The sequence below is a fragment of the Emydura macquarii genome, unplaced genomic scaffold (genome assembly GCF_026122565.2).
Source record: "Emydura macquarii macquarii isolate MOO-44397 ecotype Brisbane River unplaced genomic scaffold, CSIRO-AGI_Emac_v2 contig_1483, whole genome shotgun sequence".
NCBI classification, from domain to species: Eukaryota; Metazoa; Chordata; order Testudines; family Chelidae; genus Emydura; species Emydura macquarii.
Genome location: NW_027131620.1, coordinates 1,491,643 through 1,506,625, shown reverse-complemented (window position 1 = coordinate 1,506,625; position 14,983 = coordinate 1,491,643). Strand labels below are relative to the sequence as shown.

At 45.0% G+C, this 14,983-nt stretch overlaps 1 protein-coding gene across 1 annotated transcript in view; it reads left to right on the top strand.

Annotated features, from left to right (window-relative positions):
- Positions 1-14,983, top strand: part of EFCAB8 (EF-hand calcium binding domain 8) — a 32,115-nt gene that overhangs the window by 294 nt on the left and 16,838 nt on the right. The window contains 12 exon segments of the mRNA XM_067554540.1: positions 193-271; positions 274-353; positions 976-1,033; positions 2,141-2,315; positions 3,918-4,036; positions 4,257-4,360; positions 5,649-5,829; positions 6,697-6,802; positions 7,076-7,160; positions 8,659-8,780; positions 9,680-9,753; positions 12,236-12,366. Of these exon segments, the coding sequence (XP_067410641.1) occupies positions 193-271; positions 274-353; positions 976-1,033; positions 2,141-2,315; positions 3,918-4,036; positions 4,257-4,360; positions 5,649-5,829; positions 6,697-6,802; positions 7,076-7,160; positions 8,659-8,780; positions 9,680-9,753; positions 12,236-12,366 (1,314 nt within the window).

Below are 14,983 nucleotides of genomic sequence, written 5' to 3'. Positions count from 1 at the left end.
CGTTAGCTTTGTAGAGCAATTGAAGAGGAACTTCCCCCGCACCCAGCTGCTCTGAGTGAAAGGGATAGAAATGGACTGCTCCATGGCTTCTTGCCATGGAGGGAGACCTCTTTCAAAGGAAGAGAACCCCTTCCAACAGAGACCGGGGAAAGAAGTCTGCCTGAAGTTCTGTGGGTGATGTCACAAATCCAGAGGTGACATCATAGTTAAGTTGGCTGATGGCCTACTGCTGGAAGTCCCCAGTGGGTATGCAGCAGCAGGAACAGGGAGAACATGTCTACCTCTGAGAGGCTGAGCAGATTTTTGGTGGGCTCAGAGTCTCCCAGGATCAGTATCCATCCCTCTATAGCCTGGTGAGTGATGAAAGATGGGAAACCCAAGGAATTTTGCTCCTCACAATACCTAGGTTACTGCTGCTTCTCTGAACCATCGTCCAGTATAGTAACCCCTTGTCTTAATCCATCCTAGCTCCTTGCTGGGATGTGTGGTGAGTTAATGTGTAAGTGCTTTGAAATCCTGTCTTAGTTTCCCCATCTGTGAAATGGGAATAAAAAAACCACTGCCCCATGGAGGTAGAGAGAGGGTCAGTTCAACCTTGTAAAATACTAACGGTCCACACGCTGCACCCATTGACTTTAGCTGAACTTTAAAAGCTGCATATGCCTGAAAATCAGGCTTCATTTCATGACTTCAATGTGAGGTCAAGGACCTTAACACCTCTCATGGACAAACCCTTCTGTAGCTACTAGGAAATGAGTTCAGGATTACATAGCTCTACATACCTAAGGAAGAACAGAATGGGTCAGGTCCCACTCCCAGTAACACTAATTTATACTGGAATTACTTAATTAGTATGAATTTAATACCTGAATAGCCATCTTAAGGCTTGAAAAGCTTACGGCCTCTGTAATGTTTACAATCTCTTTCCCACACTCAGTGCAAATACAGCTACATTTTATCTGTTCAAAATTTCAGGGTGGACAACGAATCTGAAGATGAAGACAGTCTTAAACAGTACCAAACGGGGCAAAAGGTAAATGAGCAATAATGGTTTTGATAGACACAGTGTGAGGTGAAAAAAGGCTGTTATCCAGTGCTGCTAAAATGCAAATTGAATAGGATTGCTGTGGGGTTCATTCTTTTCTTACAAACACACACCTCAATCTTTGGGAAGGTTGAATGATATCCTTGCTTCTCTCAAGTGCAGTATTTCACATCTCCTTTAATAGCTGCATCCAGATATATATTTTTTCTCAGATTTAAATGTCCTTCAGAACTGCTGCTTATGTTTTTCATTAAAAATAAACAAACAAAAAAACTTACTTACCTCTGAATGTATCAGATGGGGAAGGAAACTATTCTGTTTTAAAGTTGAAACTTACCACAGTGCTTCCTGATTTGAAACCACCAGGTGGCCAGTTCATCCCTGCTGAGCTCTGTGCAGACAGTGGGTGCAGGGAACATTGGCTTTATGCTCATTTTGCACCTTTCCTATCCTGGACCAATGAGGGGTCAATTCAGCTCGCTGCACAGATTGAAATAGCCTGAGTGCTGCGCTAATTTGCACCCAGCTCCCTGTGACACAAGTGGGCTGCCATAGCAGCTGGGAACAGACAGAATTTAGTTTTGGGGAATGCCTTTGATGCACCCCTTGTGCCAGGGTTTCCTGCAGTGGATGGCAGAGAGCTAGCTATGCCAGCTTTACCCCAGCCAATGAAGCCCTCTTTATAAAGTTAATTGCTGGGTGGCAGCTATAAATCGGGTCCTGTATTCCTAAGTGAGTTAAAATTAATTCTAGAGTAGTAATGAAATAGGGCTTACGTGAGACTTGTAGTGCATCAGACTTTGTGTGAAGTCTCTGCACTGTCCTGGATTTACCCCCATTGAAGTCTCTGGGAATACTATCAAGGGTGTGGACTACTTCCATGGATTAGAGTTTATAGCACTGGACCTTCACTTTCTTCACTTAGGGCAGGGGCCATTCTCTCTCTCATCCGTATATGCTCTCATGAGGTTACTGTTTATAAGAGGTTTCCTGTCCTGCTCCTGCCCTGTGGAGGTAAGATGTGTTTGAAGAGGACTCTCCTGGGTGTAATAGAAACTCTGCACATGGTGTTCTTGATCCCAACTGTTTTTGCAGCTCACTGGACTTCTGAGCAAAGCTGGCTTGTGCTGCTCGTCTCACAACCAAATACTGAGGTTCCCAGAATTCACTGATACATCCCGTGCACAGCAAGTTGAGGACCAGATCAATTCTGAGCATTTGCAAAAACTGGAGCGATTATTCCGGGAAGCGGATTTAGACAAGGGTGGAGGTGATGATGCATCTATTTCCCAAAGCATTTCAGTTTCTAGATAGCAGTGCTCTTTTGGTCACTTGTTTAGTTTCAGAGCTGTCTCTGCTGTTAAGCATGTAGTCTACACAACAGCATCCACCAGATTAGCCCCTTCAAGTCTCATCAATATTTTGGACCTGCTTTTTCCACTGAAGAGATCTCCAGTTTACCTCTCACAGGGAGTTTATAGGCACAGATTCTCACTCATTCTTTGTGATGACTTTGGGTTTCTAAAGGGTGAGGCAGACACAATTTCCTCTCCCTCAGTTGTTAAACGTAGGTTTCTGTCCCCTAGTTCTATGGTGCAGATGTCAGGGTTCATGTTTAGGAAGCGAAGAGAATAAATTTACCACTCTCTAGGTTAGATTTGGGTTAAATTAGGGTAAAACCACACATTGTAATAATGACACTAATACGTCTATAGTATCTTCCAGCTGAATATCTTGACTTTATGAACAGGAGTTAAGCTTCACGCTCTCCCAGTGTAGCAGCATGGTATTATCTGTATTTTACAGATGGGAAAATGTGGCACAGGGTATGTAACTAATTGAAGGTCACCCAGCAGGTCAGAGGCAGGGCGAAAACCCAGCTCTCTGGTTCCCAGTCCTGTACTTATCTAGACGTGTCTAGATATTAACCTTCCTCAGTGTTTTGGCTTTTTCCCCATGGCTGAGACTTTTTTTGTTTTTGTTTCTTTGAGAAAAGGTGTTCTGTAGCCCGACTTTCAGATATGCTGATTTGGCCCTGCGTGCTCCTGGGTGTAGTTCTCTGAGTATTGGCGAAAAGCAGCCTAAGTTTAAATACTGGATGACTTAGACATTGTACGTAGCGTGTCTCAGATCCGCATACTTAGCCACCCCCAGCAGGATGGTTTTCCTGCAGTAATAAAATGTAGCTTTCAATGGGATTATATTAACAGCGGTCACAACGGGGTACACGTGAAAATAGAGCAGTCTGGAAAACGTCAGTTGAAGTGAAAAGTTGATGAAAACAGAAAAGCATATCCTCTTATTTTTCTCCTGTTTTATGACCTGCTCCCCATGAAAATCTGTAAGGCAGCTTCACTTCCTTCCTTAGGCACTGAACCATAACTTGTAGGCAATAAAACTTGGGCTAACACTTTGTAGAGGCAAGAGCATTGCTGTGAGTTGTGACTCAGATTTAGACACACAAGGAAAGTCTTAGTTAGGGGCCCCTGTTCAAAAATCTATTTCAATGCCTAAGAGCAGGCTTTCAAAGAACTTCTGCACATATTAGGTGTCGACCAGTGTGCACAATAACTGCAGATTTGCATGCAAATTGGGAAATTGCCTATGTAAACAGCTAATTTATAAGCATTTGCACACACCAATGTCTGTTACTTACACAGTTGCAGTAAATTGTGTAAGCAAATTAGACACCCAGCTGCATGCATTTTTGCATGCATAAACTATCGAATAAGTTGCCCCTGTTGTTTTTTTGGGGGGGGATTGCTTTTGAAACTTAATTGCCATTTTAATGTGCTCTGTTCAGTCTATTTTTTCAAGAGTCATAATTGTCTGGAAAAGTTTAGGGCTGAACATATTGTGCTTGTTTTCCCAGGGCTGGATATTAAGGCGTTCCGCAAGGCAATGAAGAAGATAATGGACAATATTACTGAAGAAGATATTGATGTCATATTTATGAAAATTGACGCTGATTGTGATGGCTCCATGGGCTGGGTAGTATTTTATGCTCTAATCAAAGATGATCGTGGCTGTGTAGCAGTTGCAAAAATAATTTCCTGATTTTTATTTAGCTTGCTTTAATGTTGGGGGAAGGCCGTGTTTCTGTTATCTTTTCCATAATTCTTACAGTATCTGTCAGCACCATAGAACTTAAGATAATTAATTCTGCTCTCCCTTTTATACTGTGCTAATGCAATTGTTCTCTCTCTCACAGGAAGAGTATCTGAACTATATATTGCGAGAGTACAGAGGGAAGGATGATATGCTGAAAAGCAAATCGCCTCTGCTATTTCAGATACCCATGAAAACCATTCCAGTGTAAGATGTTAGTTATTACTCGCCGAGGAGGAGGGATCTACATTAAAGCTGCTTGTATTTGCCATCCAGTTTAGTGTGCTCTTGTGACATCCTAGCTGTGAAAAATGTCTTTTTTTTTAAATCAGGTATTTAACAGCAAATGGCAAACATGAGCATCTTCCCATATGATATTGGCTTAATAAACTAGCCTCTAATTATTTAAGGAGCAACCTCTATTAAGGATAATAGCCTAGGTGAAATGGCTGCTTGAGATGGTTCCCTTCAGTGTTTAATCAATCTCAGTAGGATATTGTGAGTATAACTAGGGATGCAGCAGATTATTGCTGTGATAGCAGCAAACCAGAACATGAGAAACAACAACTCTCACCTTTCTCCCGGGATCACTTGAAAGTGAGATGTTGCCTCTTCCTCAGACCTGCCGGTGTGATGCCTCTTGGGGCTGCTGGTAGGATGAATAGCAGAGATAGGTGTGGTGACATACGGCTAACTTCTCCTGCACATTTGCATCTGACTCCGTTTTGTTTAAACTCAAATCCTCCCCAAACTAGCTAAATCTCTCCCCCCTTTTCCCTACCCAGATAGAGCCAGGGAATGGATGAGCTTTGCAGCATGAACTGGTTAGCAAATTCTGTGACCGAGAAACCAATGGGGGAAGCATGCTCCAGAGCCATGGAGACTTTGGGGACTGTTGGTTGACAGCCCAGGTTGTCTTCAGTTTCTAGGGTGTTACACAAAGGGATAGATGTCCCTTTATGTTGTCCAGGCCTCACAGAAATGGGTGCACTGAACATGCTGCAGACATTGGTCAGAAGAGACACTGTGATCATCTAATCTGTCCTGTGTAATACAGGGTTTTTAAAGCTGCACACACAATCTCAGCCCACCTGCACTCCCAATCTGTGGCCAGCTTGAAAAAAAAGTCCCATAGGAATGTGTCTAGGTTCCAGTTTATTTCCACACAGGCCAGTCCCTCCAACAGGTATTTTCTTCTCTGTATCTTCGTGCTAATGGGTTGGAGGCATCACAATGTGAATACCGATTACCGTACAGTGCGAAAATCTCCTTCTCCCTCCACCACTTTGCAGGCTGTCTTTTCTGACTCCCAGAGCCGTGCTGAGACTTACTTAACTTGCATCAAAAGCTCCTTACCTCAGGAACTCCCCATTAGGCTGTATCAGGCCATCACCTTTCAGTCCTTGTCTTCCCACCTCCTCATTCCTGTCCTTTTACAGGCCTATGTTACCCTTCTGCGCCGTTTCCCCTATCTCACTCCTTTTCCCTTGCTCAGGATCCAAGGCCAGGAAATCATCAAGGTGCAGTTTTTCCCAAGCCAGGGCCGGGCAATGGACAGGAACGAAAAGGCCAAGAAAAGTAGCGGTTGGAATCTGTCCGGGCGATTCCTGACAGTCAGCAGGGATGGAATCCTACTCTACTGGAGTGACGCATTCAAACTGCTCCGCACTGTCCAGGTACGCAGCTCCTGAACCGGATCGAAACGAAGGGCTGGATTCTCTCCACTCAACCTTTCCCATGCCATGACCCCCTCCCATTTAGCCATCTAGGAAGAAGAGCTCGATGTGGCCTCCCTCGGGGTCTCAGCCTATGCCCAGTGGAGCTCGTATGCACAGTGCAGGTGTCTGCCTATTTAGTGCTTGTTCTGCACATGCAGCATCCCATTGCCATGAGTGAGAGACCTGGAGAGGAGCATTTTGCCCATCACATCAAGTATTTCTAAGCCACCAAATCACCTTCCATCTGTTGGGAAGCAGTGCTGTGCTCCACTGCAGAATGCGAACTTAGCTCTGAGGGTAGCCTCAATGCCTCTTCTTTTGGATTGCTAGCACGTGCAAAAACCTAATACTGAGGGCGTACAAGGGGAAAATGAACCATTTCTCATAGAAGGAATATTTTGCACTAATTTCCCTGGAGAATTTAAACAGAAGCACCTGATCTCAGCTCAAGTTATGATCTATCTGCTAAGTTTTCTCTTCTTATAAATTGAACATAAGATAATGAATCGGGGCTGAGCACAATGGGACAAGACAAGTTAGACCCTTGAATCACTGCATCTTTCTACTATGTCAACAGTAAAACTCTTCCTGTTTAAAAATAAGTGCTGGTCTAGGGCTCCCATTCAGGATGGAAAATGCCAGAGCTGCTGCTTGTTTGGGGTGAAATTCTCAGGTTAGACAGCGAGTGCAAGGCCTATGCATCGCTTACATCCTGCTTTAGTTCATAGACTGATGGACGGTAATGCCGTATGTGAGCTTTGAGCAGGATTTGCACCTAGTTTTGAGTTATTTGAGTTTTCAGTGCATGCTTCCTCTTCCTTGCAGCTTGACCAGTCCGGACGACGGCCTGGTCAGCAGATGTGGGTTACCGACATGGTGTGTCTGTCTAATATCAACCTATTGGCGATAGCATGTACTGACCAGATTATTGGTAAGTAGAGACACATCCCATTGTGAAGCTGTGGATCCTAACCTGTGCCACTGATGTCAATGGAAGCTGTGCCGTTGATTTCAGCGCGCATGAGGTCCTACTGTGCGTGTGTGTCATAGTATCAGTCCGTTGCAGGACATGTTCAGCATCAGGCATGCGTGCACGGCAGACTGTCTGAATAAACACAAGTGCATGCGACAGGTTCAAAAGGTCTGTCTTTGAATGAACACCAAACGCTCATCCAGAGGATTTCTCTTTTTTTCTGTTACACAGAATTCTTTGACATCAGTGGCAACAAATGCGACAGGCTCTTTTCCCTCATTGAGCTGGACAGCTGTGTTACAGCCTTGGATTACTGGTAGGTTACCTGCTTCTCTGAAGGGGCTGTTACCTATTTAAAACAGATCCTGGCATCACAGACCCATGTCTCCTTTGCTGTGCGGGTTGGGTGACCAGATAGCAAGTGCGAAAACTCGGGACAGGAGGTGGGGAGTCATAGGCACCTATGTAAGACAAAGCCCCAAAAATATCGGGACTGTCCTTATAAAGTCGGGACATCCGGTCACCCTATGTGCAGGTACTCCAGAAATGAGTCCCTGCATATTGTAATGAGCAAGGTGATGTTTCTGTGCACAGATACCCTCTACTGGAGGGAGAGAGAACTGCTCCCTGAATCACAGCCCGGGTTCTGGTTAACACCTGTGCTCGTTGGAGTAGACGAGATCTGAGTGCTGTACCTACTGCTGCTGTGAAGCTCTGAGTGGCCACTGTATATGTTGTAGAAACACTGGCAAGTCATGAGAAGCCACAGATTTGTCACATATGTACACTGTTCATTCTCTTACTGTACATTGTGAGACTCTCCTCTTCGATTTGCGTACTAAATAATGCAGTGACAGGAGTATAGGGATGTTTGTGTGTGTCTGTGGGTTTGTGGTTTTTTTTATACAGACGCACACCTTTTTTGATTGCTTGTGAACCTTTTTAAAAACAAGAATGTGTTTTGTAAGGGGCCTGTCTCTTGTGTGATTCCTCTGGTTGGCCTGACACTTCTATGTCCCTCCAAGAACTCCGTGACTTTCCCAGAGGACTCAAAGTCTTTTATCTCCGTGTCGCTGTCTCCAGGATACTGCTTGTGCTATCACGTATCTCAAAGGGACAGTGAATATCAAGGACACCAAATTATTCTTGAATGTTTTTCTTTTAGTTGTTCATGGGACTTTAATGAGTATTGGAGTCTACCGAAAGCGTGACCAAGTGGAAAATCTGTTGGATTCTCCCTCCTCACCATATTTAGGTTGCTTAAGTGTAGTGTTGTCATTGGGTAATTGCTGGAGTCTGTTTTATGATATGTATCCTTAAAACTTTGTCAAAGGGCCCTGAATTTGGGATGGACACTTTTATTTATTCAGATTCATACTATAATAAGTAAATACTGTTGTATCTGAATTGCAGCTGTGCGTAATGGAGCAATATTTCAGCTTTCAGATACTACCTTGGCTGAAATTTTTTTCCTATCTGAAAAAACCTGTTTATAGAGACATGACAGGCCTGGTTTCTTACACCTGTCTTGTGCCTAGTGCACATCTATGGTATCTAGGGATTCGGTTTCCAAAGATACAGGTTCTCCATGCCCTGCATATGCATGCTCAGATAGGCATTAGGTGTGTGAGATGATGGACATTTACTGCATGTGTCTCTGAGCCAGTTGGAGCGCACATGTTCAGTTAAGACGGCTTTGTTTGAAAACTGGGTTGTCTGTTTATATACCCGCACTAGTGTCCTGCTTTAATACCTGCCTGAAATGGCAGTGTACACGGAGCTGATCTGTTTTCTTTCCTCTCTCCCTGAGTCAGGACGGATGGGTACAAAGGAGTGTTTTGTGTTGGCGATGTGAAAGGAAACATTCTGGTCTTCACCTCCCTGGATGTTCTAGCAAATGGGATCTTCAACGTTCGTCGCTACATAACTAAGCCAGGTACAAATACTTCATAGCTATGGCTGGATGGTAGGCATGTTCTCTGACTGGCCAAAAGACGCTAATCTCGAGTGCATAGGGTGCACGTGCTCCAAGAGTGGACTCAGATGGACAAGCACTTGAAGGAAGAAAAGTTACTTGCAGTCACAGCAGTTCTTTGAGATGTACAGTTCATATATCATATACACTCATTCCACCACCCATCCTCCTTCCCCATTAATGGAGGCCATTTACACCTGGATTCTGCAGTGGGGAAGGAACTGAGTGACAGTTGGGCCTGCTTCACCCTCATGCTCTTGGTAAAGGAGCATGAGGATGCTCCAGGCACAGGTGTAGCCCCAGTGACCGCTGCTGGCTAAAAGACTGATCTCGCGCGCATGGGGCATGTGTGCTCCAAGAAAGGAATATACAGAGACCGCACATCTCACAGAGCCAGTTACTGTAGAGTAAGTAACTCTTTTCCTTTTTGGCCCATCTTTGTTTGAAACACTGGTGGGACCAAACTGGAACCATTTCTCTGGACCTCTGTGAACTTTGAGGGGATGGATAAAATGCAACCTGGATCCAAATCCACCCCGTTTTTGCCCATGTCCTGTTGGAATGCATTTGCTAATGTTAAGCATAAATTGTAGCTAACACTTTAAACCTTTTAGTGCCATGCTCGCGTCTCGACATTTAAGGTGGATCTTTGAAAATACCATGTAATCCTTCTAGGCATTAATGAATGTCCCTTGTGCCCAGCTATACTGTACACTATACATCCTAGGGCACTGACGGGGTCAGACTGCTACTATTGCTTTAGCTGTTCTTCAGCACAATAAAAACACTTTCTTTTGAAAAATGTGGCAATTGCTGGGTCAGGATTAATATATTGCTTTTACTTGGCCTCTTTCTGTCAGGTGTCTTAGCCAGAATTCCAGTGCAACTTCTCCTGAGAGGAAAGGCCAGCCTATACAGAAACTTCCGAGTGCCTGTGAGTTTCTCTGTCTAAAGTTATGGTTACATTTTGGGACAAACCCCACTCTCCCTACTGAGATTCCTGCTGCTCCTCTAGCCTGAAGAAAGTTGGGGAAGGTGGATATTTATTAAATTACAAACTAAAAAACTCGAAAGCAAACATGTACACTGTCAGAATTGTCTCTTTCCCATACCCTTTGTGTGTTGTTCGCCTTCTTAATCTGTAAGCTCTTCGGGACAGAGGCCTTATCTACCTCTGTGTGCACAGCACCTGGCGCACAGTGGGGTTTCAAGGTACTGCCATGATATAAATATTACTAATAGGTCTGTGGGCCGCCCATTGCTCTCATTCCTTCCATCTTCCTACATAAAAAGGAAAAGTGTACTTTGTTGCTGATGCTCATCGATGAAGAACCCTGGCCTTTCAGGTCATGTCTACACAGTGGGCAGCAGCCCACGGTGGCGAGTCTCAGAGCCCAGGTCAACAGAGTCAGGCTTGCAGCCTGGAGAACGGGGTGGGCTTCAGAGCCCAAGCTCCAGCCAGAGCTTGAACTCCTCCACAGCTATTTGTAGTGCCGTAGCGCAAGTCCCGTGAGCTCGGATCTGCACCGAGACCTGCTGCCTTCACTGTGTGGACTCACCTTCAGGGCATGGCGTGTGGGCTGTGGAGTGCCAGGAAGGGGCCTCACTGTGTACACGTCCTGAGGGTGGCCCTGCAAACAGAAATGACTTTCCCACGGACACAGGGGCCCTCTTGTATCATCCCACGTGTGTTTCTGGAACACAGCCGGCCGTGCAGCTCAGCAAGCCGCCAGTTCACACCATTCTGGATGGCTAATGCACTGGCAAAGCACCACTGCTTCCTGGATCCTGGAAGAGCCTGGTCTGCAAGAATCCCTTGGTCCGAACCCGCTCAGCCCTCGTGTCTGAGTTCTGACCCTCTTCCGATGCCTTGATGTACATAATGAACAATCTTCTCTGAACGCAGAACTCCCTCAGCCACACCCAATGGTATTCAAAGAACAAATATCACAGGATCTTTTCCAGGGGATAAGGCAACAAGCCACGTTTATTGTGAACACAGACATTTGGAAAATAGTATCAATAAAAAAAATCAACACTGTTACAACATCAATATTGTTCTTTACCTGGTGAAATAGGATCAGTAATGTAAACACTGGGAAAACAGGATCAACATTGTATCAATATTACAATTGCAGAGATTCTTGTTAATAAAATATACTGCGTTGACACGTTTCAATTGGCACTTTCATTCACACTCACACACACTGACAGGCATACACAGACGGAGACAGACAAACATACACAGGGGTCTCACACATGTTATAGCTACCAGCCTCTTGGTGCTCGTGGTAGTCACTGGCCAGGTGACTGTAGCACGAGGGTGAGGAGCAAAGTTCTGCCGATGTGCATCGGTACTTCTGGCTGGTGTGGTGATGTAGACCCGAACCTCCAGCCTTCATCTTTCTGTCCCATTTTATAGGGAAAAGATCCCATGTAACTCTATGGGTTTTTGCTCTGTCATGCTGCATCTGCATTTGGTGTGATCCTTAATCACCCACATTGTTGCAAGCCTGATCAGATTTTGTCCTTTGAAGTGGGCTGACTCCAAAGTTATCAGGGTGGGCTCCTCTTCAGCCAGTTGAGTGGTAAAAGTTATTATCTTCGCTCCTTTCTTCCTCGCTCAAACGTTTTAGGTGAGGCTGGTGTTTTCTTCCTCTGTTTCGACATTCCTTACTCAGACCAATTGTTCAATCACTCTCCCTGTCTACACCCACCTCAATTGCTCAGCCATTCACACTTCAATCACTCAATGCCAACTCCTAGCTGAAGAATTCACATATTATTTTTAAAGCAAACATTATTTCATTTTTGCCAGTGTCTTTCACAATTAGATAGGTATATTATATTTTACAGTGTGGCTTTTTATACTTAAAATCGGGTTTTTACAAATATATTGAAAGTGTGTAAAATTAACAGATAAAATGGTCAGTGGAGTGGTTTTACAAACAATCTTAAAACAAACAGAATTATAGAAAGTACAGACAGACTTGAATGTTGTGCAGTAAATGGATATTTTAAAAAGGCTGAAGTGAAGTGCCTCTCAGTAGGAAGAGGGGGTGTGTGTTTGTGGTTCTGTTCTTTCATGCATTTCATGAAAACAGGATTGGGCCAACAATGAGGCCCGTCCCTTTCAAGGGTTCTGCTGTGTGTGTCACCCTGATGTTTCTCTTCTCCTTTCTGCTGCTCCTTGTCCCGCTTTCCCCACTTTTATCATTCCTCAGCTTCACATTTCACCTTGATTTTTCACTGGAGTTGTTCTGTCTTCTTCAAACTGTACGTGAACTCAGGAATGTCTGAATGGGAGTCGCACTGTTGAACCCGTACTGATGATTGTAATGAAGCACCAGGAGCTCCCTGTGCCCTGGTTTATGACCTGCAATGCCATTAAGCAAAGTCTTTCCTCTCTCTTCCAGGCTCTCCACGGGGACTGGTGCCACCAGATAAAATTCATTCCTCAGCTCAATCTTGTTGCCTCCTGCTCAGCAGCTGATAAGAGAGCCCTGATGCTTACTTCACTTCCACTACATATCATGGGTAAACCCCAGTAAGACAGGTCTCTTTGTCTGTTCTGTAAATTATCCATCATTCAACAGTAGCAGGCAATGTTACAGGTCTCTTAAAATTCCCTTTCCTCCAGGAAAAACCTACCAGGGACTCAACTTTCAGGCAGGGTTCAGGAAACAAATAACAGAAAGTGGGTAAGGGGCCCGTCATTTACACTGTTCAGTGACCTGTAAATAGATGAAGTTTCCAAGAGACTTCTCAGGCTGTAAGTACAGTCAATACTGGGAAAATTTCTTGAGGAAAATTGCAGAAAAGATGGGCGGACACTGCTCCAGCTGTATTCTTCCTAGATTTTATGGAGTTGAGCCTGACCTGAGAAGTCTAGTCTAGATCCAAATGTCCTCAAAGATGATTGGGTTGCGGGGTTTGGTTCAATCTGTCACAGAGCAAAGATCTAGCTGGGAAGTCCCAATCCTGGAGTCTGAGGCTAATAGTTTGGTTGGGTGGGGCTTTATTTCTAGTGTCTTGTAAACCTCACCTACTGCCTGGCATGTTTACTCCATGGAGAAAGTGAACACCAAGCGGAGGTCTTTTAGACTTTTTCCTTTTTAGCTACAAAGAAATTATTAGATTTGCTGAAATGGAAAATAAGCAAGATACAGCCATGGGGGGGGGGGGGGGGGACACAGTATTCTGGGTGTGGATGCTCCTCCGGCTGCTGCTATTGCTGCTTCTGGTCTGCTGGGTCCAAGTGTGCTGTGCTCGTTTGCAGACTGTGGTGCGGAGTCCCAGTGTTGCTGGAGCTGAGCTGCCAGTGAGGGAGCAGCACAAGTAGGACTCTCGGTGAAGTGCGGAGCCAAGGGGTGGGAGTAGGGCAGGCTCAGCAGATCATGGGGGAAGTAGGGGAATGAGCAGACGAGTGTGTAAATTGGATGGAGCTGGGCAGCAAAATTGTGATCCAAAGTTCAGCACGTCCCAGCGTTCACCTCAGATGAGGAGGGGTGTATGTACGCAGTGTTTCCAGTTTGGGCCCATCCCCGCTTAAAATGTTTCAGGGGTTGGATCTAGAGCAATACGCGTCCGGCAGGACAAGGACAGGCTGGGGCCATGTTTCTGCAAATGCCTGAGGAAGGGGAAGTCTAGCTCCCAAGGAAGGATTGAGGTCGTCCTGAGTACACGGCAAGCGTTTACCAGTGGGATACACTGGGTACCCCACTGCCATGCACCTCCCTCATTTCTCTTTACCGTGCACTCCTTCCTCTGGTTATCTTCTTTGCAGCCTTTGCTCATCTCCCTGTCCTTTCATTCCCCTTCCCTGCTTCTTTCTCTCCCCTTCTGGTTTCCGTATCTCTCACGCTCCTTCTTCCCTTTTGGTCTTTTCTTCCTCAGTCCTTTCTGCCTCTTCCATTCCCTCACTCCTACCCCTTTTCATCTCTGTATTCTGTCCCTTCCCCTTTTCTGCTTTCAAAGTGCATTAGGCCTGGCAGCAGTCCACCGCCTCCTGAAAGCTAATGGGGTGCAGCAGAAAGCTCCGTAGCTGCTCTCTAGTATCCTGGCAATAGGCCAAATACATATTTCAGCAGTTGGCAGCACTGTAAATTGTGCAGATAGCTGACAGTGATTTGGATCCACAATTGTATTATCTCTGCAATTTTCCCTGCCCCCTGGTAATCACCATTTCCTATCCCGGGTTACCAATACATGTGACACTTTGCTCTGGAACGTCACACTGCCCAGATCTGTATTTCATTTCCTTCTCAAAACCCATTCCCTTTGACAATGGTGGCTATTGTTCTTGAAAAGACTGAATTATGCGTTGGCCTGGAAATTGCTGGCCTCAGCATCTGCAACCTGTCTGAAGGGTCATGGAATAACAAAAGATGTGAATGCTAAATAACCATCTCCAGGAGTGGAGTCTAAACTCTCAATCACATGCTGCTGACACCTGGGTGTTTAAACTCACTATTTTTGGAGCCCATGGAGACAGTAATGTCAAATCTTCTGTTGATGATTCATATAATTTAGCTGTCTGTCTGTCTGTCTCTTCGGTCCTGGTGTTCTTACTGGAGAAATCTGTTCCTCTAGTATCCGTTCCATGACCGATGACTTTAAAGAAAAGGAGCCCATTGATTTGTGAATTTAAAGAGTGGCCCGTGGACTACACGATTGGGTTTGTCTGCATTTAATATTACACAGACTCACTTTATTAATGGATTTGTCTGCAGTTCTGGTAATCGTGCATTCTTAAATCCAGAGACTTTGTCCCACACGCTGTCTGTGTGTTAGGTAATTTCTGAAGAGCGGTGGTGCTTTGTCTTTCTCGCTTAATTCAAGAAAACCTGGATTATTGCTAAAATAGCGATTTCAGAATTTCACTGCCTCTGGTTGCAGTGTGAGGGATTTCCCAGCAGGTGGTATTATTGGGCTTTCCTTGACCTGCGAAGAGAGAATTACTGGGTTTTGTTCTTTTATGTAGATTAAAGCTGTGTGAGCAATTCGCTTTCGCCTGGGTCATTTCAGCATTTTTGTTGCTATTTGTGTGAATAAGTTCCAGGCTGTGGGTCACTTGTTAGCTGTTCTCTACTCCCTGAGCGTTCAGAGCTTGGTATTTGAATTGTGCTGCTGGTCAGCTAAGTTTCCTGGTATTGTTTTGGTTC